General features: G+C 46.9%; 1 protein-coding gene across 1 annotated transcript in view; it reads left to right on the forward strand.

Annotated features, from left to right (window-relative positions):
• The window catches only part of ADGRB1 (adhesion G protein-coupled receptor B1), a gene marked incomplete at its 5' end in the record, with an annotated part of 159600 nt that overhangs the window by 90476 nt on the left and 45075 nt on the right, over positions 1 to 24049 (forward strand). Inside the window, 3 exons of the mRNA XM_044453219.1 lie at positions 4425 to 4527; positions 7837 to 7987; positions 18600 to 18669. Of these exons, the coding sequence (XP_044309154.1) occupies positions 4425 to 4527; positions 7837 to 7987; positions 18600 to 18669 (324 nt within the window). The remainder of the gene's footprint in view (positions 1 to 4424; positions 4528 to 7836; positions 7988 to 18599; positions 18670 to 24049) is intronic.

A 24049-nucleotide genomic window follows, 5' to 3' on the forward strand; every position in this document is an offset into this window, starting at 1 on the left:
CTCTCTGTGTGTGGGTTTGTATGACTGAAGCTCTGTGTGTGCATGTTTGTGTACAAATGCATCTCTCTGTCTTCTTATGGTAATTTAGGAGTGGGTTAATGGAAGAAAAGGGGCAAATTTCATCCCCCCTCAAGGAGCTGGAGGTGAACTGTGCACCCGGGGGGGGGGGGGGCAGCCCCTCTCTGAGCAGCAGCCCATGTTTTCTTCAGAATGCCCTTCAGGACCAGGCAGTGCCAGGACTTGGGATAGTTCGGGGCCATTGCTGGAAAACAATATGGCGGGTGCTATCCCAAGAAGCTGGAGGGGACGCACGAGAGAATCGTTCCCTTCCGCCAGTCAATCTCTCTTGCCCTTAAAATAGCCATAATGCCTCCCTGCTCCATACAGACACACACAAACACACACTTTTTACAGAATCTATCCGGGGCAACTGAGTGAGTGCTAATCCTGAGCAGTCCCATGGATCCTGGGGATTCCAGAAACATGGTATAGAGTGGCCCTTTGGTGGGCTGGATGACTGAGAAGCAAGCCGAAGGACAGACCCTATGTAAGGTTGCTCTCATATTTGGCCTACAGAGAACTTCCTAGGGCCCCCAAGGGAGACCATTTTGGCCATTATAGGCAGCACTTGGTATGTGGATAAACAAACAAACAAACAAACCTCAAGGAAAATGGATACAGACCTTCCTTTGCAAACTGGGTGTCAGGCTCAGGCTGTGGGCAGAGGCAGCTACCGTCAGGATGCCAGGACCTGGGCACGGGTACAGAGCGGAGGCGTGGCTGGAGGTTAAGTGGGCCAGGGCAAAAGGCAAGTCAGGCAGACTTACGGAGGCTGTTAATCTGGAAGCGTTCCCGAGCTTTGTTCAACCAGTGAACAAAGAAAGTGAGAAAACTGTGCACCCTGAGAATAAATCAGTAAACAAGGATTAGATATCAAAACAATACCCTTTCCAGCACAGAACTGATTGATAATTGATGGCTTACCCTGTTTTTTCCTCCTGCAAGGCAAGTTACACAACTCCCTTCCTCCGTATCTCTTTTTTCCTCGCACAAGACTGTGTGGTAAGTTAGGCAGATGGTTGGGGTCATGCCCCAAGTAACCCAGTGAGCTTCCCAGCCAAGGGGACTACAACCCAGATCTTCCGAGTCCCTCTCCAACCACTGTGCCATGCTGCTTCTCTTACAGGGGCCATAACTGAATAGAGGAAGAGCTAAAGAAAGCATTGTTGGGCTGCTCCCACTGGTGCGGGCATGGACCGTCCTTGCAGAGAACGAGTTCACAATTTCTCCAGCTAAGTCTGGAAGCCTGTTGAAACTTGACTTGAGCATTCCACATCCTACAGTCCGGTATCAGCGAGACGAAGTCCTGACCTTCCTCTTTGTGGCAGCCTTTGAGGAACTTATAGAGGGATACCATGCCCCCCTCAGTCTTCTCTTCCCAAGGTTGAACATGCCCAGTTCTCCCAGTCTCTCCCCACAGGGCAGTGTCTCCAAACTCTGGGTCATTTCTGTCGCCCTCCGCTGGACCCTTTCTATTTTTTCTGCATCTTCCTTAAATCTTGGTGCCAGAACTGGACACAGCATTCCAGATAAGGTCTGACTAGTGTGGAGTATAGGGAAAGCAGTACTTGTCATGATTTAGAAGTGATACTTCTATTAAGGCATCCTAAAATAGCATTTGCCCCTTTGCTGCTGCATCTCATTCTTGGCTCATATTTAGCCTGTTGTCCACCATAACTCCGAGGCCTTTTCCTTTTTCAGTTCTGTTGAGGCAAGTATACCCCATCTTATACCAATGCCGTTGGTTTCTTTTTCCTAGGCGGAAGACTTGGCATTTGTCATTACTGAATTTCACTCTGTTGCTTTCAGCACACTTCAAGGTTATCTAGATTGCCCTGGATCTTCTTTCTGTCTTTCAGCATATTAGCTATTCTATGCAGTTTTTTATTGTCTACAGATCTGATTTCGGTTGCCATGCAGCTTTGTTTATCATTGCTCTGAACTTGTGAAAGTTGGCCTTCTTGAAGTCCAGGATACACACTTGGCTACAGTTGACTTTTGCCTTCTTCATAATTGAGAATTCCAGTATGGCCTCATCACATCCCCCCAGGGTTCCCGTGACTGCTGCTATGTCCACTAGGTCATTGGTTAGTATTACGTAAGTCAAGGATCGCTGTTCCTTTCGTTCCTTCCTCTACCTTCTGCTGGTCCAGACATTTTCCCTGGTAGGTCAACACAGAAATAAGCAGTGTAAGAATTCAGTTTAAATCCATGTGGATTCCAACCATCCCTAGGAGCAGATCATGCCACTTTCACGTCTCAGAGGCCTCTCAGGCATAACAGCTCTACAAAAAGTTTACCAAAATGTGTGCATTTCTTTATATCCAGGGCAGAAAAAAACTGTTAGATTTGATTTGAAAATGGGAGAAAGTGAAACTTGCTGACACAAGCAATGGCAAAATGGAGTGAGCCGAACAGACAGCCCCCCCCCCTTTCTTTTTTCTGACGCCCACCGCCTCAAGAACTGGAGCTGAATTGCTTCCATGAAGAATGCTGGCTCAGCCTCAGAGGGAAAAGGATCTCTGTGGAGCAACTCACATCTGTCACTGGCTTGGATCACACTGACCGCTGGCTGCTGGCCACTAAGCTCCACACTCACGCTTAACAGTCTGAGATTTCATAGCCTTCGCCACTTCACAGCCTCATCTAGGCTCTCTGCCAGAGAGAAGCTTGGCCTGGTGGCCCCGTTTTCCCCCCGATTGATTTACATCTAAGCACAGGGATAGCAGGCGGGTTTCCAGTCCTGCCGGCTGCCGGAGAGGCAGCAGGAATGGCAGGTTTTGAGCGAAAAGCCCCTCTCTGTGTTCCAAAGGATCACACTATAACTTCCATTAATGGCATTGTGTGCAGCTGAGCTTTACCTGGTTCTAAACTTGAGAGCAAGTGTGCACAGCCCCAGTTTAAATCAAAGACATTTAGACTGAATCAAGAGGGGAGGATTCAGCTTTCTCCTCCCCCCCCCCCCGCTTCCCCAAGCCCTCCAACCCCGTGCCAGTGGAAGTGAAAGAAGAAAAAGTCTCTGTTGGAATCAGAAGAGGTCCCTTGTGTGTGTGTGTGTGTGTGTGTGTGTGTGCGCGCGCGCGCGCGCACGCGCGCGCAGAGGCATGCGTAGTGAGCACTCAGTACGAAACGGTGGGCCCCAGAACTGGGCAACCATTTCTGGGATTATGCTTATAAGGTGTCCAGCAGCCTGGATCTCCCAATCCCATCCTCAGCCAATGCAGAAATGGTACAATTGGGCACTGTTTGGCCTTGCCAGAGCTCCCTGCTCATCTTGCGGTCCATGAACACCCACATCTGCAATTGCAAGTGGAAAATTGGTGTGACGCTACTAGCGATCGAAGCATGACTGATGCACAACCCCCTCCCCCCCAAATTCCCAGTGTGCCTGCTCAGTGACCTCAGCCGAGGTACAGAGTAAAGTTTGAAGCCCAGACTATACCGAACCTCTCTAGGCAGTTCACAACAGGTTATAAAAGCAATAAAATGCAGCACATAAAACATACTTTCAAATAAAGTCGAATTAGAAGACCCATTCAAGAAGAAAGGAAAAAGATACCTAGACAAACCCATCAGGATCCTGGGCAGCCAGGGAGATCTTTCAAGGCCTCCTCAAAGAGGCTTTCTTAACCTGGCACCAAAAGGATGGCGAATTTGGCACCAGGTGGGCTGCAGCTGGGAAGTTGTTCCAAAGATGGGGGCCACCAGAGAAAAGCCCCCTCCCCTAGTTGCCACCCTCTGAGTCCCTCGGGGGGCTGGCACCTGGAGGAAGGTCCCAGAGGTTGTGTGTGGTGCCCAGGTAGACTGGGGTTGGGAGAGGTATTGTGCCCCAGGTCATGTAGGGCTTTATAGGCTAAGACCAGCACCTTGAATTGGGACCAGAAGGATACAGGCAGCCAACACCCGATTTGCTTCTCTGCCATTTGTTTCAGAGTCATGGGGCTACTCGGTGAGGCATTCAGAGAGGGCTGGATCCAGGAGAGGAAGGGGCCTTTGGCAAGAGGAAGGGGCTCCACTCCCAGAAGAGGCTGTTGAGTGGTCCCCACTCTGCAGCTCGCGTCATTCAGCACAGCCTCCTGGAGCTGGGGGCACTGTGGGAAGGAAGGGGCGGGGAAGCTCACTCGGTGCTCTTGATCTGGGGTAAATCTGGAACCAGCTCCATGGCTGGAGGCTAGCAGGGTGTGGAAGTAGAGATCATCCATTCCTCTTACCATCAGGCCGAGTTCCAGGATTCACGTATGCTCAGAAGTGGGTCCCATGCTGCAGGCTGGGGGCCCCAGGCTGGCCCAGCTTTTGACAAGTTGGAAACCATAGATCTAAGGTTTTCTTTCTCCTCCCTCTACATTTTGCTTCCCCCTCTGCAGGTACATCCGCTCAGAACGGTCGGTCATCCTTATCAACTTCTGCCTCTCCATCATATCTTCCAACGCTCTCATCCTGATTGGGCAAACCCAGACCCGGAATAAGGTAGGAATTTAGCCTGCTTTTTTACATGCAGAAATGGGACTCTGATATTCCAGCAGATTCTTGCGTTTGCTTCCAGTTACAGAGTACCACTAAATGACCGAGCTTGAACATTTATCTGTCTGTACCTTTGAGAATCTGGGAAGCTTCCTTTGAGTTTAAAAAAAAGGCAACCCTTCAGATGAGACACTTCTTAAGGATCTGCCTTGAGTTAGTTGCCCCCAGCACTGTGCAAGGAAAGGACTCCTTTGTGAGGCTGAGTGGCTTTTATCTCTCAAATTGAAAAGGACAAGGTTGACCAAAAGGATCCAGGGAAGAACGGTCCACTTAATAAATGTTCTGTTCTTCTGTAGCGCCTTTTTACATCTACCAGGCCTGGAGCCAAGAACTGACCTTAATTAAGGAACCCTAACCTGCACTCACTCCCTGGGTAGGTAAATATGACAGAATCGGTTCCAAGCATGACGGTGGCGGTAGTTCAGAGGACTTTAAAGGATTTCAGATAATTTCATAGAGGAGAGGAGAAGTCAGCAATTTGCCACAATAGCTACATGGAGCACTGTATTCAGAAGAGATGCACCTTGGAACCCCAGCTGCTGGGACCCAGGAGAGAGGAGAGAAGATGGAGACCTCTGGCTTTGTGCTTCTACTTGGGGTTCTGGGGTTGATGGGACAGCGAAACCACTCCGGACTTTGCGGAGCCAACTGTACTGCTGAATCCTTTCCCCAGTATAGGCTCAGCACCATAATAGCCTCCTCCAAAGTTCAGGCTGAAACCCGAAGCGAATACTGCACTGACACTAGACCCACTTGAGGTTGGAAGGGAAGGCTCAAAGATCTCACTGAGTCACATCACCAGGGAGCAGGGCTGTGTCCTGGAAGCTGACCACTGCAACATCATGGCCATTGCAGAGCCTTCTGCAGCAATCACACCCGTGCCATGAGCATCTGCAGAAAGGAGGAGGGCCATACACCCCTAGGCATCCATCGCATGCTCAGAAACCCTTCCCACCCCCTACCATCTGCTTGCCCTCCCCCCTCGCCTTCAAATTTGATGCAGGATCCCAGCAATCATTTACAGAGCAACCCAGCACCCCCCAGACAGCATCTAGGTGGCCGCGGGAATTTTGGAGCTCATCAGGAATGTCGGAAGAACACTCACTTCTCATAGCTGCAGATTTGTGCTCTGATAACCCCCATTCCAGCTGGCATGGGAAGAACTGCCCCATAAGAGAAGCCCCAGGGAAGGGAAGGGCATTCCAGGGGGCAAAGGGGGGAGGGGGCCAGAGACCCCAAGAACAACATCCTGGCAGGGCCTCTTTCCCTCCCTCCCTCCCACCCCCACCACACATAGACAATGGAGAAGGGCCGTCTTAACTGCTTTGCTGAGCAAAAAGAGTCAGAGAGGATGTTTGCCTCTACGCTGCTCCCACCTCCACAGGAAGCGCATAATTCCCCCCGATGGGAGGGCTACGAGTGTCCCCGTAAGACCTGAGGAAGGGTCTGCTGGTGACAACTGTCCCTTTCCAGCATTGTTCTGACTCCTGCTTGTCCCCGTGTTGACGCGCCTCCCCTCCTCCTGCCGCCCCTCCACCCAGTCGCTTTCCATTTATGTGCACCAGGTGAATGGCCTCTGTCTCTCCATTGTGCGAAACCCTTTGAAGATGAAAGCGCTACTTAAAATGATGCACTTTTTTGCCACCGGCCACACTAGACAAAGGAAGGGGCCCTGCCGTACCTTCTCTCCCAGCTCCAGCTCTGCAGGCCCTTTTCTAATTGTTAAATCATCTCTGCCCGAGCATTATTGCCTGCTTCAAAGGACAAAAGCGGTCTTGCTTCTTTGCCGAGAAGAAAAGGGCCCTCGATAAATTAGACACCCAGAAACAGAATTACGATGGGGGGTACTACATAAACCACAATCTTTGGTCAGAGCAGATTAAGTCTTGATATGCACGAGATTGAATTCTGAACATTTCTGTGCTGCAGGCCTTACCTTCGTTGTAACGGGAATGCTCGCGCAGTGCCGGGCTTCAGAGTTTTTGTATGAGATGCTGCAACAGGGGTCATGGTTTCATAACTGCAGTGTCCTTGAAGCTGGAACGGGGCATGTTGAGCACCTGCAGAATGACAGAGAACACTGTCTTGGCCCTTTTGTCTACAACAGTGGTTTTCAACCTTTTTACAGCTGGGGACCAGCAAAAATACGGAAATTATTTCAGGGACCGCTGAGGCAGAAATAAAAAGCATTCTATACATAATATAGTATTTTGTGCATTAATTTTTAAATATAGTATCAAAAACTGAAAATATTCTAACCTAACCAGAAACTGAAAAGTAAAAACTGCTAATAAAAGAATAAAATATTGAAATTAAATGTGATCGAATACAACTGAAGTTTTTAGAGAGCAGTATGTAATTCAGATAAGGTGACTGCGAAATCTGCTGTTGCTTCTTTTCAAGAATACTTGATTAAAAATTTACAATAGCCAAATACAAAATCAATATACATGCGATATGCTACTCATAGCAAATACAGATTCAAATACAATATCAACAGCAGAGCAATACAAAATCAAACAAGGTTACTTAATACATAAAATAGAGTGACACCCCCTCCCACTCAGACCCCCATATACACCAGCCCAGACCGGCCGAGAAAACACTCAGCACTATCCCACCTCTGCATTTCTTTTCCTGGTGGAAAACAGAGAAAGGAAAAAGGCTGGTCTTTGGGTCTCCACCCAGAGGGTGGACCAGGTGTGGCGTGTCTCCCAGCTGGGCTCCCACTGAGCTGTCTCTCCCCTCCCCAGCCCCCTTGACTGAGGAAGAGGTGGGGAATTGGCAGCGAGAGCGCAGCTAGCCCTGCGCTGGTCCCGGCCGGCGGGATGCTGCTCTCGTGCCCATGCACAGCAGTGGCTGTTTCCCAGACTGCCAGGAAATGCCAGTGGGCTGATGCTAGTCCACAGACCAGCGGTTGAAAAACACTGGCTTAGAACATGTAGACCCTTTGTCCTGAGCATACAGAGCATCGTTGGCCTTCCAAGAGTGTTCCAGGAATACTGATGCCTTGAGATTCCGGGAAATGGGCACTTTCTCTAGGCCCCACGGAAACCTGTTCCCAAGCCTCCAGAGAATGAGACTATAGGCTACAGGTGCTCCTCAGATTCTTGGATTGCAACTTAGGTTGGGTCATTCATCCCTCGAGCATCCAGGAAGGGCCCCGGTGCTGCTCGTGTTCGCATTTTCTTTCTCCTCCAGTCTGCCCGCCTCCTCTTAGGGCTCACATGTGTCCCTGTCGCTCTCTCTTTCCAGGTGGTGTGCACTTTGGTGGCAGCCTTCCTGCATTTTTTCTTCCTCTCCTCCTTCTGCTGGGTGCTGACGGAAGCCTGGCAGTCCTACATGGCCGTGTCCGGCAGGCTGCGGAACCGCATCATCCGTAAACGCTTCCTGTGTCTCGGATGGGGTGAGGATGCCTTGCTCAAAGCTGGAAAGGATGAGGGAGGGGGGATTCCGTTTGCCTTCTCTTCTCTTCCCCTGGCTGTTGGCTATTTTGCGTTAAACTGCCCACATGATAGTGGCATTCCCGAGCAAGGTATCCGCAAAGTTTTGGAAGGGTCAGTGCAGGAAGCAGGGAGTTATGGTGACTGAAAACAACTGAAGACTTTTTCAAAGTCATGTCTGGTGGCATTGGAAACATGGCCATCGTTAGTGTTAGAAGAGAATTTTGTCTCTTCCTGTCCACAAATCAGGGGAACATGTCACAACACCAAGCACTAATATGAACAGCAATGCAATTTCAAGGAATTTTTGCAATTTCCGGAACTTCTGTTCACTTTTGAAGCACTTATAAGCACAAGTGTGCACATCCAAATCTACATTCTGACAAATATTTCGTCTTCATTTTCATTTGGGAGAAATGATGTCTTTTTCCATTGGGAAAAAGTGCATTTCCCACGATGTTGCGGTGGTGGGGAACACTGTTCATGTTCAGGAATGTAAACCAGGTGAAACAAGCTTGGGTGAAGAATTTCAAGAAGCTCAGCAAAGCCGAATGTTGTACTGTCGCTCATCCTTGGTCACCTCCCAATTCCATCCTTGTCTTCCCCAAAGCTTGGTGATGGAACCCCTGGAAAAATATTCCACAGAGTTAGAAGGGGGCTGTCATTCACTCAGCTTCACTCTCTGCCTCCAGCACTGATCAAAACTTTATACCGATGAAGCTCAAGGCAATACTTCAAGGGAAGATTGAATGGCACCGTCTCCAAGCACAAGCATGAAGGTTCGGGCTGTGCTTCTGTTCTGCTGGCTTTCAGGTGAAGCCGCTTCACCTCCGGCAGAACCAGAAACATGGCCAAGAGGCCCCTTTGAATTAGGCCAACATTCAGCTTTCAACTCGGGATGGGAGAAGGAGCAACATTTGAACATTCCGAGATGCTCCATTTCCCCACCAAACCCTCTCTTGAATGTGAGTGCTCTTTAGCTGTTTTGAAGAGGAAAAGTGTGCGTTTTGAACATTCAAGTCTGCACACTTTCAAAGGAATACACCAAAGATGCCTTCTATAGGCCAAAGTGTAACATATGGTTTGGGGAAAACACAGTTTTTTAAAAAATATATGCATTTGTGCACATGCACATTTTTGGATGCATGTTCTTACGAATGTGCAAACTTTTGAACATGAATGGACACTTGGGATGTTGCAAAAGAATTTGTTAGAATTTCTTCCCTGCCCATATTCGTGTTTGGGGTTGCAAATCAGACATGAGTGCATGATTTCTGGAGAGGGGAACTCACTACTGAATTCCTCTTTAAAACACGACAATTCTTTTAGGATAGTCTACCTGTGCCCCAGAGAGTTAGACAACAGGTCAATCCAAGGCGGTTTCCAGTAAAATTCATTGCTCACTGGATTTTACCAAAGCTGAGGAACATCTGCAAAACTTTGGAAGCTGCCTTACGAGAGATGACACGACAGACAGTCCAGCCCGGTGAGGGATGCATGGATTCTTTGAAATCCATTCTGCCCGTGTTTTTCTTCTTTCTCTCCGTTGGCAGCTTATTGACAGATTTGGATCCTTTCCTCCTTCAGAAAAGTTTGCAAAAAAGTCTGCCACGATTTGTGGAACTTTCGGAGACATTCATGAGTTCTTGGATGTTTTTTCAGCTCAAAGTACAATCAGTGAGCAAAATGCATGCAGAAAAGATTGCTAAGCAGCAGAAACTGCTGCTTAGGCTGAAGAGAGATCAGAGGTGCACAACACATTTTGTGCGCACGTGTGTTTTAAAAACAGTGCATATATTAGTGTGCTTTTGAGCAACTGTCTCTTTTTTATAGAACTGCTTTTATGTGCAATTTCTGAATGTAAAAATCCCAGCCCACAAGACTGTGGAATCTGTACAACATCAAAAAAAAAGCTGGCCAAGGATTAGATTCATAAAAGTCTGATTTGAACCCATTGCCAATTCTCTGAAAACTATGCTGAATATTGCCTGCATGATTGTCAGTTGCTCTTTGGGGGTTAATGAAGCACTGTTAGTTGCAGCTAGAGATGGGAAAAAAACTTTGTGCAATTTGCATTTTCACTTTAAGGTAAGATTTCATGCTTATGACAAGAACTGAAACTCAGTTATCATCCAAAATTACTGCATCTGCAGTTTTGCAATGGGGCTTTCCAGTCTCAAACTACATACCAAAAAAGTATATATTAGGAAAATGATGATGGAAAATTACAGACAAAATTGTGCATGTTAGGAAAATACATGCAAATTGCATGCAAAATGCACATATATTAGGAGATATATTCAAAACATGCTTATGCATTGTCAAAATAAATAGCTGTTGCAGCGACCAACCTTAAGTCTGGAGAAGTTTGAAAAGAACAGAACTTAAGTGTGGGAAACTGAATCTGGGAAAACCCCAAACTGACAAATTCATTCATCTCTAGTAACCAAAGAAACAGGGATTGGGAAACAATCCATCTGCTTTGCATTTCAGCTCTAAGCTGACAAATTCAGATTTCCCAAACCTGAACATGAACCAGAATGCAGTTGGTCTCAGCACTGGTGCTTTTCAAGAACTTCTGTCTTAAAATCCCTGCTTTTGTAGGGGCTGGCCTTAAATGAACTTTGCGCTTCCGTGCAACTTCACAGTTGCACTGCAGCAGCTTCCCAGGGAATTGTGGTGTTCGGGGGTGCCAGATACACACAGTGGATAAATAATGCAAGAATGAACAATTATGAAACCAGCAGTGCTTTCCCAAGAGCAGCAGGAGATTCTGTCCAATAAAGCAAGTATTCATCCAGGACAGATGTTTGGGAGATGTTAATTTGCTTTTTTTACCCCTTGCTTTTCCTTTGCATGCTTAAGTAATTAGCTTAATGAGGCATTTTTGTAACAGAAAAAAAGCAACATGAATACATGCCATCTGCATTAAGAAAAATATGCCAACCAGCCATGGGCTTTGTGTGGAGTGAGAAGAGGCCTTGTCCCCAAGAAATCTGTCTCCAGAGTTTTCCCTTGCATTCAGAAGCTGCATATATTCCACTTTTTTCCTTCCGTGTGTAGCGAGAGAGTGAAGCACCCCCATGAATGGGCTAACGGGTATCAAGCAGTCCCACCAGTTTTCCCAGGAAAGGTTCCTGACGGCGGATGTACCACTCAGTCAGGACTATGTCTCTGCAGTTTCATATGTATTCGGTTGCAAGTCTGTTCCATCCCATGTCCTCATCATGTTCTGATTATTTTCAAAAGCACAGAACTTAGAATGTATTTTTGTATGCTAATTCTACATTGCTGCAGTTTTAAAGGCAAAAAATTGCCATGTTCTGAGAAGTGTGGAACCCGAGGAACATAGGTATTCTGATCTGTGTTGTATTCAAGGAAGTGTGAATTAGAACCATCCATCTCTATGCCAAGGATGGCTAATTTTGGATCCAACCCATAATCTAGAACGTTAGCTTCTGATAGATAAATTTCACAGTGGACAGTTATGGGCAAATTTTCCACTGGTGATTCCCCTGGCAAAATTCACTGTGAATTTCACTGGGAACAAATGTGTATGGCTTGTTTATCTGTTTATTTGTTTGTTTTGACATATGTAGGCTTCCCTGTACTCTAAGTGGAGTCTTTGGGTGGCTTAAAACACTTAAAATTACACAATTCTCATTCAAGAAAACTAATAAAAACAAATAATGAAAATCAGATATCATAAAACAACAATAAATAGGTCATTAGAATAAATCCACTGGGGGAACAACCATAAGATGATAAATTATTACAAACATTAAAATGAGTTAAACTTTAATTGTTAAAATGCCTTGAAAAGAGAAAAGTTTTCGCCTGGTGCCCGAAAGAAAGTAATGTCAGTGCCAGTTGAAGTTCCCTGAGGAGCTCATTTCATAAGTGGCGGGGCAGCCACCAAGAAGGCCCTTCTTCTATTTGCCATCCCTCTCACCTCTTTGAGGGATGGCTCCTTTAGGTCTTCCTGCCCAGATCTTAGTGGTTGGGCAGGTATATACGGGTGAAGGCAGTAGGTAGCCAGGTCCTAAGTCCTTTAGCGCTGCATCATGTGAACATCTTATGATTTCAACCCTACACTCAGTGATTTGAACCAATGGATGTCACACCCAAATAGTCATGTATTGGTTGTGTTGTTGAAGCCTTCAGTGCAAGTGAAGATATCCTTATACCAAGCCTCAGCAATGGCTGTAAATGACCCAGAAAGCTCCTGCAACGGGCTGGTCTAGAAATGAGAAAGATGATGACACGCATGCTAATTCTGTATCAGTCCATGCACACATTCCAAAAAACATGTCCATCTTTCTCCTCGTGGGTCTCCGGGCTTCCATAACATGACATGCCTCTTACTTGTGCATGCCTCCCGTCAATAATGTTCCCCATATGTTGCCCTCAAATAATTCTCTGCCTCTGAAGATTTGCACCTTCTATTTGGAAGTGGGGAGCCTCTAAAGTTCACAAAGAAAGAGACGGTGGTTGAACAGGCAAAGATCTTGAGATGCATCTCCTAGATTCGAAACTGCCGCTCCATCTAATTTTTTCCCAGAAGTGTTAGACTCATTGGGTTGGGGGAGCCATTTTTGCTTCACTTCGCTTTGCTCTAAATTTGGGAAAGCATTAAGGAAATGCTCACTCACACCTGCAATTAGAAGTGTTACACATCTGAATTTTGCTGCTTCGTTCTACAATCACATTTTGTTATGTAATGTGCAGAGCAGCTCTTGTCTTGGTTTTCTCTCCAGAGAGATTCTCTGTTTACTGTTGCTTAGGTTTATTGACTCAAAGGACTTCAAATTATTTGCTTTAAGTCTTACCTCATGTAATCCTAGTTTAAAAGCCTCTCAGCAAAGAGGTATTCTGAATCATCAACCTAGTTAATGCAGCATCATGAAAGAAGAGAGCAGCCTTTATATTTTTAAAGGGGAAGTTGGGAAGTCTGTCATTTTCTCTAACATTCACTTATTTCAAGCCCATGTTCATTGTCTCCCATTTCTGCATTACTTTGTACATGGTTCTTTAAAGCCTGCACAAACCTTTGGATGTGTTTCCGTGTCTATATTCTTATGCTCAGAAACCTGGGGCCATTTGACTTTTTGTATGACCTTCCCTAAAGTACATAGTTTTGAATAGAGTTTTTCATAATGCATATAATTTTCAAAGCATCTTCTGAACAGACAACTGCATTGTAAAATTTAGAGAACTATTTCAACTGAACAGACCACTGTGTTTTGCTTTGCATATTAGTCAGTTTCTATTAAAATGAGAACCAAACAAATTTCACCCATCCCCTTACATATTATATGGGGTTCATTGTACTAGGTACTGGAATCTTTTTTATAAATCTGCAATCCTAATATTATGATTTTAAATATTAGTTATGGGTAAGAAATTTGGTTCTGATTTTATTGTGAACTCCCAAACCCACATATGAGCTGCAACACAAGAATATTGACATCCAGTGCCAGCTCCACATCTTCCCTAATTTTGCAATGGAGTTTGCAGAAACCTGTGCACAAAAGTATAAATATCTGAGGTGCAGACAAATACATATTATATTGGGGGATTTTGCACTGAATGAGGGAACCTGGCACAATATCAAAGAAAATGGTATTATCTTAAGTAAAATATGAAGGCTGGGAACAAACAAAATATCTATATTAGGAGAAATGTATAGATGTATTTTTAGGCAAACTCTTTTGTGAAGATCACAAACTGATCTTTGCAAACTAACTGCAGCCACAGTCCAACAAATGGCTGAGGATCCTTTGGTCTGGGGTCCAAATGCACCAGTCAAAGGGTTTCCTGCAGTCTTGGGAGCTTCTCATCCTTCATCCTGCCAAATCTGGTGTCTGTGCTTGCAGAAGATGGGAAAAAACTTATTTCACCCCCAGCCAGCACAGAAAACCAGTTCTCAGCAGCCATGGGGCCCAAAGAAGAGTTGTTTTGCCATGTGAGCCCCCGTGTCTACAGTCGGCACGGGGAACAACCCTCCTCTGTGCCACTGTGAAGGACTTTTCCCCCAGAGCAGAGTATGGGAACACAGCCCCAAATCAGAGGGCAACGGATGGATGCATGGATGGATGCTTGGATGGGGAGTGGTGCATATCAGTATGAGAGTGAACAGACAGTTGTGAGAGCTGTGGATGTGAGAAATGTGGGGTGGCCAGAACCACTGGATGACTGTGGACAACACCCATCATTCTCAAGCAGTCCCTGACTCGTAGTCCTGATAGAACATAATCCTCGCAGGTGTGAGGATTTCCCGTCCTGGACTAAGCCACATCTGCTGGCACAATATGCATAGAGAGCCACAGTGGGGGAGTGGCGAAGAGCGTGGGACTGGGACTCAGACGATCTGGGTTCTAGTCCCTGCTCAGCCATGGAGCCAACTGGGTGACTTTGGGCCAGTCACAGACTCTCAGCCCAACCTACCTCGCAGGGTTGTTGTTGTGGGGAGGAGATGGAGAGCAGGAAGAGGACAACAATGTCAGCCACTCTGAGTTCTTTAAAAAAGAAAAAGGTGGGATGGAAATCTAATAAATAAATAAATAAATAAATAAGAGCCTTGGGTGGTTAGTGTTAAGAGCATGGGACTGGGACTCAGGCAATCTGGGTTCTAGTCCCCGCTCAGCCATGGAGCCAACTGGGTGACTTTGGGCGAGTCACAGACTCTCAGCCCAACCTACCGCACAGGGTTGTTGTTGTGGGGAGAAGATGGAGGAGGAGAATGATGTAAGCTGCCTTGAGCCCTTTGTAGGAAAAAGGCAGGATATAAATCGGAAAAAAAAAAAAGATATTGAAGAAATTTGCAATGGAGTCACAGGAGTTCCGACTTCCCTGAATCTTTCCCGTGGATTCCATAGTGGGTCACCAAGTCACACAAATCCCCCAGCCTTGCAGATAATTTATTTTTCCTTTTCTGCTTCTCAGGTTTGCACAGATGCTAAAGCTCAGTGCTACGCATTAGCAAAAGCAGGGTGAAATTCTCGAACAGCCGTAAACACATGTAATTCCATTGTGTGCTGAAAGAACGAGATTCATATGTGCCCAGCTGTGGATGAGGCCTTCCTCTGCCCCCCGCCCCCCCTCAAAATATATGGTGGTCCGAGTGCTAGGGACATGTGATTTTTCTGCCACAGAAGCATTTCCTCTCGAGGCAATCGCCTAGATCCCCCCATTTCTGATTGCACACTCTAGTTTCCCTCCTCACCCCACCTCAAATGGCACAGTGTGCCTTTGGGCACACTTCAAATTGCACACCCAAAGGTGTACTGCAACCCGAGCTGAATGAAGCACGAGAAGGTGCATTGTACCAAAACGCACATGTTTAAAGTGCCTATTTCTCTCAAGTCCAAAGATTGCAAGCTCTGGAATGGATGAGCTTTGTCTATAAAATGTGATTGCATTGTGGCTGCAAATGCAGGAAGGCCTGATTTGGAAGGAACAGAAATGGAATTTTCATGCATCTCTACCTTGGGGGAGACAGTAGCTGGGATTGCACTGAAGTGGATGCAGCGTGTCTTCTCCTGTGCACATTGTGTCCTCCAGCTGGGCTCCATTGCGTGGCAGCGAAGGCCACCGTGAATGAGTTCGTAAGGCGCTGCAAGAGGATTGCGATTCTTCCTTTCAGACGCGTGCCTTTGGCCTTGCGCAGGGTTCAGCGGACACCCTCCCCTGCTTCTGAGCCGGCGGATCACCTTGGATGACCGTTAAAGTAATTTCCTTAGCTGGGGATTACATGCAAGGCCATCTTTAGGGAGGGCCAGTAGAAGCAGCGAGCCCTTCCTAACACCTTCAATCCCATTGCATTCGTAGGAGCGGCTTTTGTCCTTGAGTAGCTAAGCCCGGCTGGCAAAGGAGTCCACCCACTCTTATGGGATTCGGCTGTCCTTAGCTGTGAGATAGATACTTCAGGCTGTCACAAGGAAATAGGTCTTGAGAAACGCTTGAGGTTCCCCCAGGCGAGAAGCCCAGAAGGTCCACTGGTGACTCAGCCAGAAGGGACCAGGGTGGGTCTCTGTTGTGAAGCCACACTGATGCGAGAACTGAATGCAGAGTTCTACACCCAGAATGAGTGTCAGGAGGAGGAGGAGGGTCGGCCTTGATGGGAGACTAACCTAGTCGAGGAAGCTGTTCCAGTTAAGCCTGTGCAGTTCAGCAAAACTTGAGCATGTTGACCATCCTTGAATTCCACCTCGGAGCTCTTCCTGACTCTTGCCCGCATCAGATTTCAAGCTTTGTGTTTGTTTGTTTGTTTGTTTGTTTGTTTGTTTGGGTCTTTCCCTCACTTTCTCCAAATGTACACATCAGTTGTGTTTGTTTTTAAAATGCCTACATTTCTGCCCACTGACCAAAGCATGTTTGTGTCATTTTTCCAATGTACACATCCTTTCATGTGCATTTTTGAAAGCTCTGCCTTTTTCAAACTCATATTGCTTCTTTCACCAATCAAAGCTTGAAAATGTATAGATGTTGGCTGTAGATTTGGATCTTTGTTTGGGTCTGTATTCAGTTCTGGGAGGTGAAAACTGGATCGGTTCTGGTTAAAAATAATTAAAACGTGTTGTTCATACATCCGTAATTCCAAAAAGAAATGTGATACCCCTTTCTGGCACATGATTTGCGGTGGTCTGTGAATGGGTTTCCATGTGAGGTACTGAAACTGAACTTCCTGCTTCACCAAGGATGCTCAGATCACACTTTTGAAGTCCTTCCTGCATCTAATTTCCACCAAAGCTCTTCTGCAGCTCAAGAATGCAGTTGTAGAATCATGTGATCAGATGTGTCTCCATATTGAAATCATTGCATGCAGCCGCTTCTTAGATATCAAGCTGGTCCTTTCTGGTTTTGTGGACCCTGCTTGTAGAGCCTTGTGGTCCAGAAGATTTAATTGTTCTTCTGAACCAAAGGTGAATATACAGGCAACAAGAAACAACACAATGAGCGATCCCATTGGCAGGGGAAATTCAAACCCGACTGCCCATTGTTCCTCTCATATCACTAGACTCCTATGCTCAGCCTCTGGGGCCTTCCTCCAAGTGCCAACCCTTTGAGAGCTTTGAGAGTGGCAAGGAGTGGGGGGGGGCTTCTGTGGTGGCCCCCATCTTTGGCACAGCCTCCCTACTGTGGGCTGCCTGGCACCCAAATGACCATCTTTTCCGTGCCAGGTGAAGACAGCCTTCGATCTGGAGGACTTTAAAGTTCTTCCTGGTTACCCAGTGGCCTGAGGCAGACTGATTCTTCATGGGTTGTTCTTTATTGTAATTGTATCGTATTTTAAAGCTATTTAAAATTAATTTCAAGTCCTTTAACAGTGTTGTTTTAGGTTAGCTGCATTGCATTTGTTTTGTTTTACACCTTGTTGCAAACTACCCAGAGAGTCTTGGCAAAGGAATAGTAGAGAAATTAAATGATTAATAGAAATAATAAATCATAGATGGCAGTTAAAAGCAGAAAATCAGAGATAAAGCTCTACCAAAATACATGCAGGAATTAATAAAGCACAGAAACAAAACCCTTTGCAGAAACTCTGCATCCCATCTACTCACAAATCCCGATGCATCCCCATCGTCTTTGAAGACTGTTTCCCTTCCCTAAGATAAATGGCACATTTGATGGATTGAGGGGGGAGATGGACTGTTCATTTTGGCAGCGGGAAGCTCACATCTCAGGCCTGTCACAGCTGGTTCCAACTTTAGGTAATACTTCGCTCAGTCAGACCCTCCTCCTCTGCAGGGCCAGACACAGGCCACCTGGTCCGGGATGCTGTGGTTTGGGACTCACAACAGCCACTGCAGGTGTCGTGTGCCGATGGATGCTGTGCAAATCCACAATGGATTTCCACAAATTTGACCCACAGATTCCACAGCAGACTGACTTTTCCCAACTCACTGGATTCTTTGAGCTTAGAAACTAGGAGTTATAAACGTGTGTGTGTGTGTGTGTGTTGTAGGATGTTACACAAATGTGGTCCTAGAGAAAATATGAATAAGATGAGGAGGAGGAGGAGGAGGAGGAGGAGGAGCATGAACACATAGATGGGGCGTGGGGTGTTCAAGGCTGCTTGATTCTACAGGGACTCCTCAGGGATGACCAGCTGTGGTTTCCCCTCCTGCCACTGCTCAAGTAGCAGCCAGGGGGTGCCACTTCCCTGCCCTCCCTGGCTCTGGTGGCCAGGGAGTGAGGGCACAGGCCAGTGCATGAGGGGACAGAAGATTGTCCTGCAATGCCTGACCAGCCTGTGCCGAGATCTTTTGGACATGTTTCTGCCCGAATGCGCACTGAGGTCGTCTCCTGAACCTCTCCCTCAAGCACACGGGAAGGCGACTGTGAAGTCTATGAAACAGGAATCAAAGAAGGAATTGTGCCTTAGCTCTTGAAGGAAACGGGTGACTTTTGGTAATGGTTTGAAGGAAATGGTGCGGAAAGGAAGACTGTTTGGTGGCCAGCGGGGCGATAGTAGGAAGGGGTGGAGGGGCCTTGAGTCCAGTGTTCTGATGCAAGGGATCTGCTACAAATGATGATAAAAATGCCTCTTTCTTTCTGGTTTGCTCTGTTTAGGCCTGCCTGCCTTGGTGGTAGCCATCTCTGTGGGATTCACTAAAGCCAAGGGGTACAGCACCGCAAACTAGTGAGTAAACGCTTGCATTCTTGGACAACTCCAGGCACTCATGGACGAAACTGATTATCTGGGCCCATTTCATTCTGATTTCAGACACAGTTACAGTACTGAATCTGCCTTGGTCACAGGGAGAGGGGCAGGGGGAGTGTGTTCCTGTTGGTTCTCCTAGACCCCTCAGCGGCTTTCGATACCATCGACCGTGGTGTCCTCCTGGAGAGGCTGGCCATTTTGGGAATAGGGGGCACTGCTCGGCAGTGGATCCACTCCTACCTTGCCGGCCGATTCCAGAAGGTGGTGCTGGGGGACTGTGGCTCTGTGCCATGGCAACTCCGCCGTGGAGTTCCGCAGGGTTCCATTTTGTCCCCCTTGCTATTCAACATCTACATGAAACCGCTGGAGGAGGTTTGGGCTGTGGAGTCATCAGAATGCTGATGACACCCAGCTCTACCTCTCCTTTTCAACTGATCCAGGCGAAGCAGTGGCTGTGCTGAACCGATGCCTGGACGAGGTGATGGGCTGGATGAGGGCCAATAAACTGAGCCTCAATCCAGACAAGACAGAGGTCCTGTTGGTGGGTGGTTCGAGCTCCTGGGTAGGTGCCTTGGGCCTTGCCCTGGACAGGGTTGCACTTCCTCTAAAGGACAGGGTCCGCTGCTTGGGAGTGCTCCTTGACCCAGAGCTGTCCCTGGAGGCCCAAGTGGCAGCGGTGGCGAGGAGCACTTTCCTTCAGCTTCGGCTGATCCATCAGCTGCATCCTTACCTGGATGAGCACTGCCTAGCAACAGTGACCCATGATCTGGTAACCTCCCAGTTGGACTATTGTAACACGCTCTACATGGGGTTGCCCTTGAAGATGGTCTAGATACTTCAATTGGTTCAGAACAGAGCTGCCAGATTGCTGTGGTGGGCCGGTCATTACTCTCATATAACACCGGTCCTCTATCAGCTTCACTGGCTTCCGATTGAAGCCCAGGTCCAATTTAAGGTGCTGGTATTGACCGATAAAGCCCTAAATGGCTTGGGACTGGGATACCTGAAGGAACATCTTTTTTCCTAGATGCCCTCCCGCCCCTTAAGATCTGCAGCAGAGGCCCTGCTCAGGGAACACTCCTTGAAGGAGGTTCGGAGAGAACATACTCGGAGGAGGGCTTTCTCTGTGGTGACACCCTGCCTATGGAATGCACTCCCTAGGGAGGTCCACCTGGTGGCAATGTTATATGCTTTTTGGTGCCAGGTCAAGACCTTTTAATTTTTCCATAATTTTAATGTTTAATATCTTTAACTATGTTTTATGCTCAGTCTGAATTATTCTATATTATTTGGTTTATATGCATTTATTGGGTTTTGACTTCTTAGCCGTCCAGAGATCTGCAATGTATTGGATGGGGTAAAAAATACCCAGATAAAAATAAATAAATTCTTGTTCGCTCACTAGTTTCCTTTCCTAATATTGGCAGCACCTTAGATTGGAAAGCACGAATTCCCCCAGAAGCATCTCCAGAGATGGTAGCAAAGCTGGTTGTGCTTGAGCCAGGATACATGCTGGGGAGCCCCACAATTTCAACCCGCCCCCCACCCAATTTCTCCCTTGCCTCAGATTAAATTCCCCTTTGAAGAAGTCTCTCCTAGCCCTACCTGTTGGTTTGGCCTAGGCAGGCTGAGCTTCGCTGAGACCTCTCTCGCTCATCCAACGAGTCAAAGGTAGACATGACTTGCTCAGCCTTGTGCACTTAGATACAGCCTTGCAGTCCCTGGCTGCCTTTGACAGATGTAACTCTGAAAAATGTTGATGCGGGAGAAAGAGATGAAGGTTTCCCTTCACTGACAGTTTTCTAGGTCCAGCCTGGTTCCTTCAGATACGTTTCAGGGACAGGATTGGTCTGGCTTTGCAAAGCTGTGATTTAATGATCCTAGATCTGATAGAATAATAAAATAGTAGAGAAGGGAACAATAGAAACCTAGAAACAGAGTGAGTCAAAAAGGGTCTTTGGGTCATCTAGTCTGACCCCCAGCTCCAGCCAGCTCTGCTCACAACATGCCCACCATGTGCATGTCCAGCCTGTCCTTGGACACCCTCACCGATGGGGCTTCAACCACCTCCCAGGGAAGTCCTTGGAGTCCTAACTGTCAGGAAGTGCTTCCTGGCATCCAAATGGAACCTGGGTTCCCTGAGCTTGGCTCTGTTGGAGCGCATCCTGCCTTCCTCTGCAGGGAGAACAGGTCTCTACCCACCTCTGTGTGTGGCACAGTAAGTCCACTGGGGCCAACCCCCTGCGCACTGCAGGATCCCAAGTCACAGCAGCTCTAACAGATGCTACCCAATGGCCTCCAGTGTGGGCTACTCATGCAGGTAATCGGCTCCATTGTATTGCCCTTGTAGTCAGGAAGCTTTCCCTGATGTCCAGCCTGTAACTTCCAAGTGACCCCCAGTGTCCAAACGGAAGGCTATTGCACTTCCCTCTCTCTCTAGATGGTACAAAACGGCCATGCCTTGCCAATGCCTCTGGATTCTTGTAAGTCCCTGAATTTGGATGCTTGGGAACATCTGCTCTGGGGAAGATTGGGCTCTGCTCCAAGATGAGCAGAAGAACTCCAGGCCACAACAAAGAGACCGCCTTGAATTCAACCCCCCACCCCCACCCCTTGTTAACAACTAGCTGCGGCCTTCATGCCAATTCGCAGCAGCAAACACAAAAGCTTGTCAGGATACAAACACTGAATTAAAATAGAATGCAAACTCAGATCCATGAAAACACAAGGAAAAGCACAACAGTAAAAGGAGTAGGCAGCATTCTTGCACATTCCTTCCAGACCGCCCCCCCCAAGAAATCCCAAGGCTGGAATTCGGAAATCCGTTGCATGTTCACCCCCATCAGACCCTTCAAGCACCCCCAGGAAACACACACTTCTGAAAAAATTGATCCAAATTTGCATGTCATTCAGTCAAATGAACTGGAGGGGTAGAGTCACAAATGAAAAGGGGAGCCAGCAGAAGTGAGATTTGACATAGGGATGCTGGAGAAATCTGCAACAGATTCAGATGAGATTGGATTTCTATGAGTATTTCCCATGGATTACACAGAGCACTGGATTTTTGGGAGCCACGTGAATTCCATGGATGGGTGGACCTGTGTTCCTTCTTTCTGGAATGTTGTTCACATGTGGTCATAGAAAAGCATGATCTTTAAAGAAAACCTGACAGAAAATGCGCATTTCCCTTACATAGGTTAAACCGTGAAAATATGCATGGGGTGGAATGTGGACATTTTCAGAAGTGTGAATTTGCACAACTGCAGATGCCCAGGTTTTTGGGAGTGGAGGGTGGAACATAAGCTGCACTGTTGTTGTTGTTGTTAGCCGCAAAGTCACGTCTGACCCATCACGACCCCATGGACTCCTCCAGGCCCTCCTGTCCTCCACCATCCCCTGGGGCCCACCTAAGCTCACACTGACTGCTTCAGTGACTCCATCTAGCCACCTCATCCTCTGTCGTCCCCTCCTTCTTTTGCTGTTAATTGTTTTCAGCATTAGGGTCTTCTCCAGGAAGTACATATGTTGACAATTTGATCTCTGGTTCTTCTGCCTCTTCGAAACCCTGCCTGTACTTCTGGTAGTTCTCGGTCCGCATACTGCTGGAGCCTGGCTTGTAGGATTTTGAGCATCACTTTGCTAGCATGTGGAATGAGTGCAATGGTGCGGTAGTTTGAACATTCTTTGGCATTGCCCTTCTTTGGGATGGGAATGTAAACTGGCCTTTTCCAATCCTGTGGCCACTGCTGAGTTTTCCAAATTTGCTGGCATATTGAGTGTAGCACTTTTACTGCATCGTCTTTTAGGATTTTGAATAGCTCAGCTGGAATACTGTCGCCTCCACTAGCTTTGTTGTTGCTCAGGCTTCCTAAGGCGCTTTTGACTTCACATTCCAGGATGTCTGTCTCGAGGTCAGTGACCACCCCATCGTGCTTATCAGGGATGTTAAGTTCTTTCTTGTATAGTACCTTTGTGTAATCTTGCCACCTCTTCTTAATCTCTTCTGCCTCTGTTAGGTCCCTGCCATTATTTATTTATTTATTTATTTATTTATAAAATTTGTATGCCATCCAATTACTTGCGTCTCCGGATGGCTTACAACATAAATAAATTGACCATTTCCACTGGCTGCAAAATAAAATGCAACAGTAAAATTCAATATTAAAACATATTAAAATATTGATTAAATAAAAAGGTCTTGACCTGGCGCCGAAAAACATATAATGACAGCGCCAGGCAGACCTCTCTGGGGAGTCCATTCCATAGTCGGGGCATTCCATTTTGGTCCTTTATCATGCCCATCTTTGCATGAAACGTTTCCTTCATATTTCCAATTTTCTTGAAGAGATCTCTGGTCCTCCCTGTTCTATTGTTTTCTTCTATTTCTTTGCACTGCTCATTTAAGAAGGCATTCTTATCTCTTCTAGCTATTCTCTGGAATTCTGCGTTCACTTGGGTGTGTCTTTCTCTTTCTCCCTTGCCTTTGCTTCCCTTCCTTCCTCAGCTATTTGTAAAGCTTCCTCAGACAGCCATTTTGCTTTCTTGCATTTCTTTTTCTTTGGGATGGCTTTAGTTGCTACCTCTTGTGCAATGTTGCGAACCTCCATCCATAGTTCTTCAGGCACTCTGTCTATCAGATCTAATTCCTTAAATCTATTTGTCCCCTCTACTGCATATTCATCAGGAATATGATTTAGGTGGCAACAGGCAAAATGAAGAGGCTGCAGATGCAGCACAATTTGTGTATCCCTACTTCGAAGTGAAGTGCAGTGCGTTTCAGTGAGCCGGCGCATCCCTGATTCTTCCATTCCAGCTCAGAGCTCCAACCAAGGGCAAGTAAGCCCGCTTGGCTTTCACCCTCCAAATATGCAGCCTCACAAGGGGAGTCCCTGCCATCTATTCAGCGCCATCTAAGGGCTGTGTGGCTCTCTGCACAATTCAGAAATCACACGTACCATTCAGACTTCTTTTTCCTCAGAGCCCCATTTAACAAAAGCACCCCTTAAAATGTCCAATTGAAAAATGATCAATTCTGTAGCTGTTGCACATTTCAGATCCCCTTTTCAGGGACAGAATGCTGTTTCTAAAAGTCTGCATTCCTAGCAAAGCTTACGGCAGAGTCCAGGTGCTCTCAGGGGCATGGAATTGGGCTCTCGCTAGGCAAGGAGACTGTTTCCTTTTTCCTTCTGTGAGTTTTGGTCTCAATGGATGGAGAAATGGCTTAGGGGTTGTTTAGGGCCCCTGTTGTTGTTGTTGTTCTTGCTAGTTGCAAAGTCGTGTCCAACCCTTCATGACCCAGTCCTGTGCGAAGCTGGCTGGGGAATGCTGGGGGTTGGAGGACTTTTTCTGTCTAGACATG

This window comes from Varanus komodoensis, unplaced genomic scaffold (assembly GCF_004798865.1).
Source record: "Varanus komodoensis strain SLA01 unplaced genomic scaffold, ASM479886v1 scaffold78, whole genome shotgun sequence".
In the NCBI taxonomy this organism is placed as follows: Eukaryota; Metazoa; Chordata; class Lepidosauria; order Squamata; family Varanidae; genus Varanus; species Varanus komodoensis.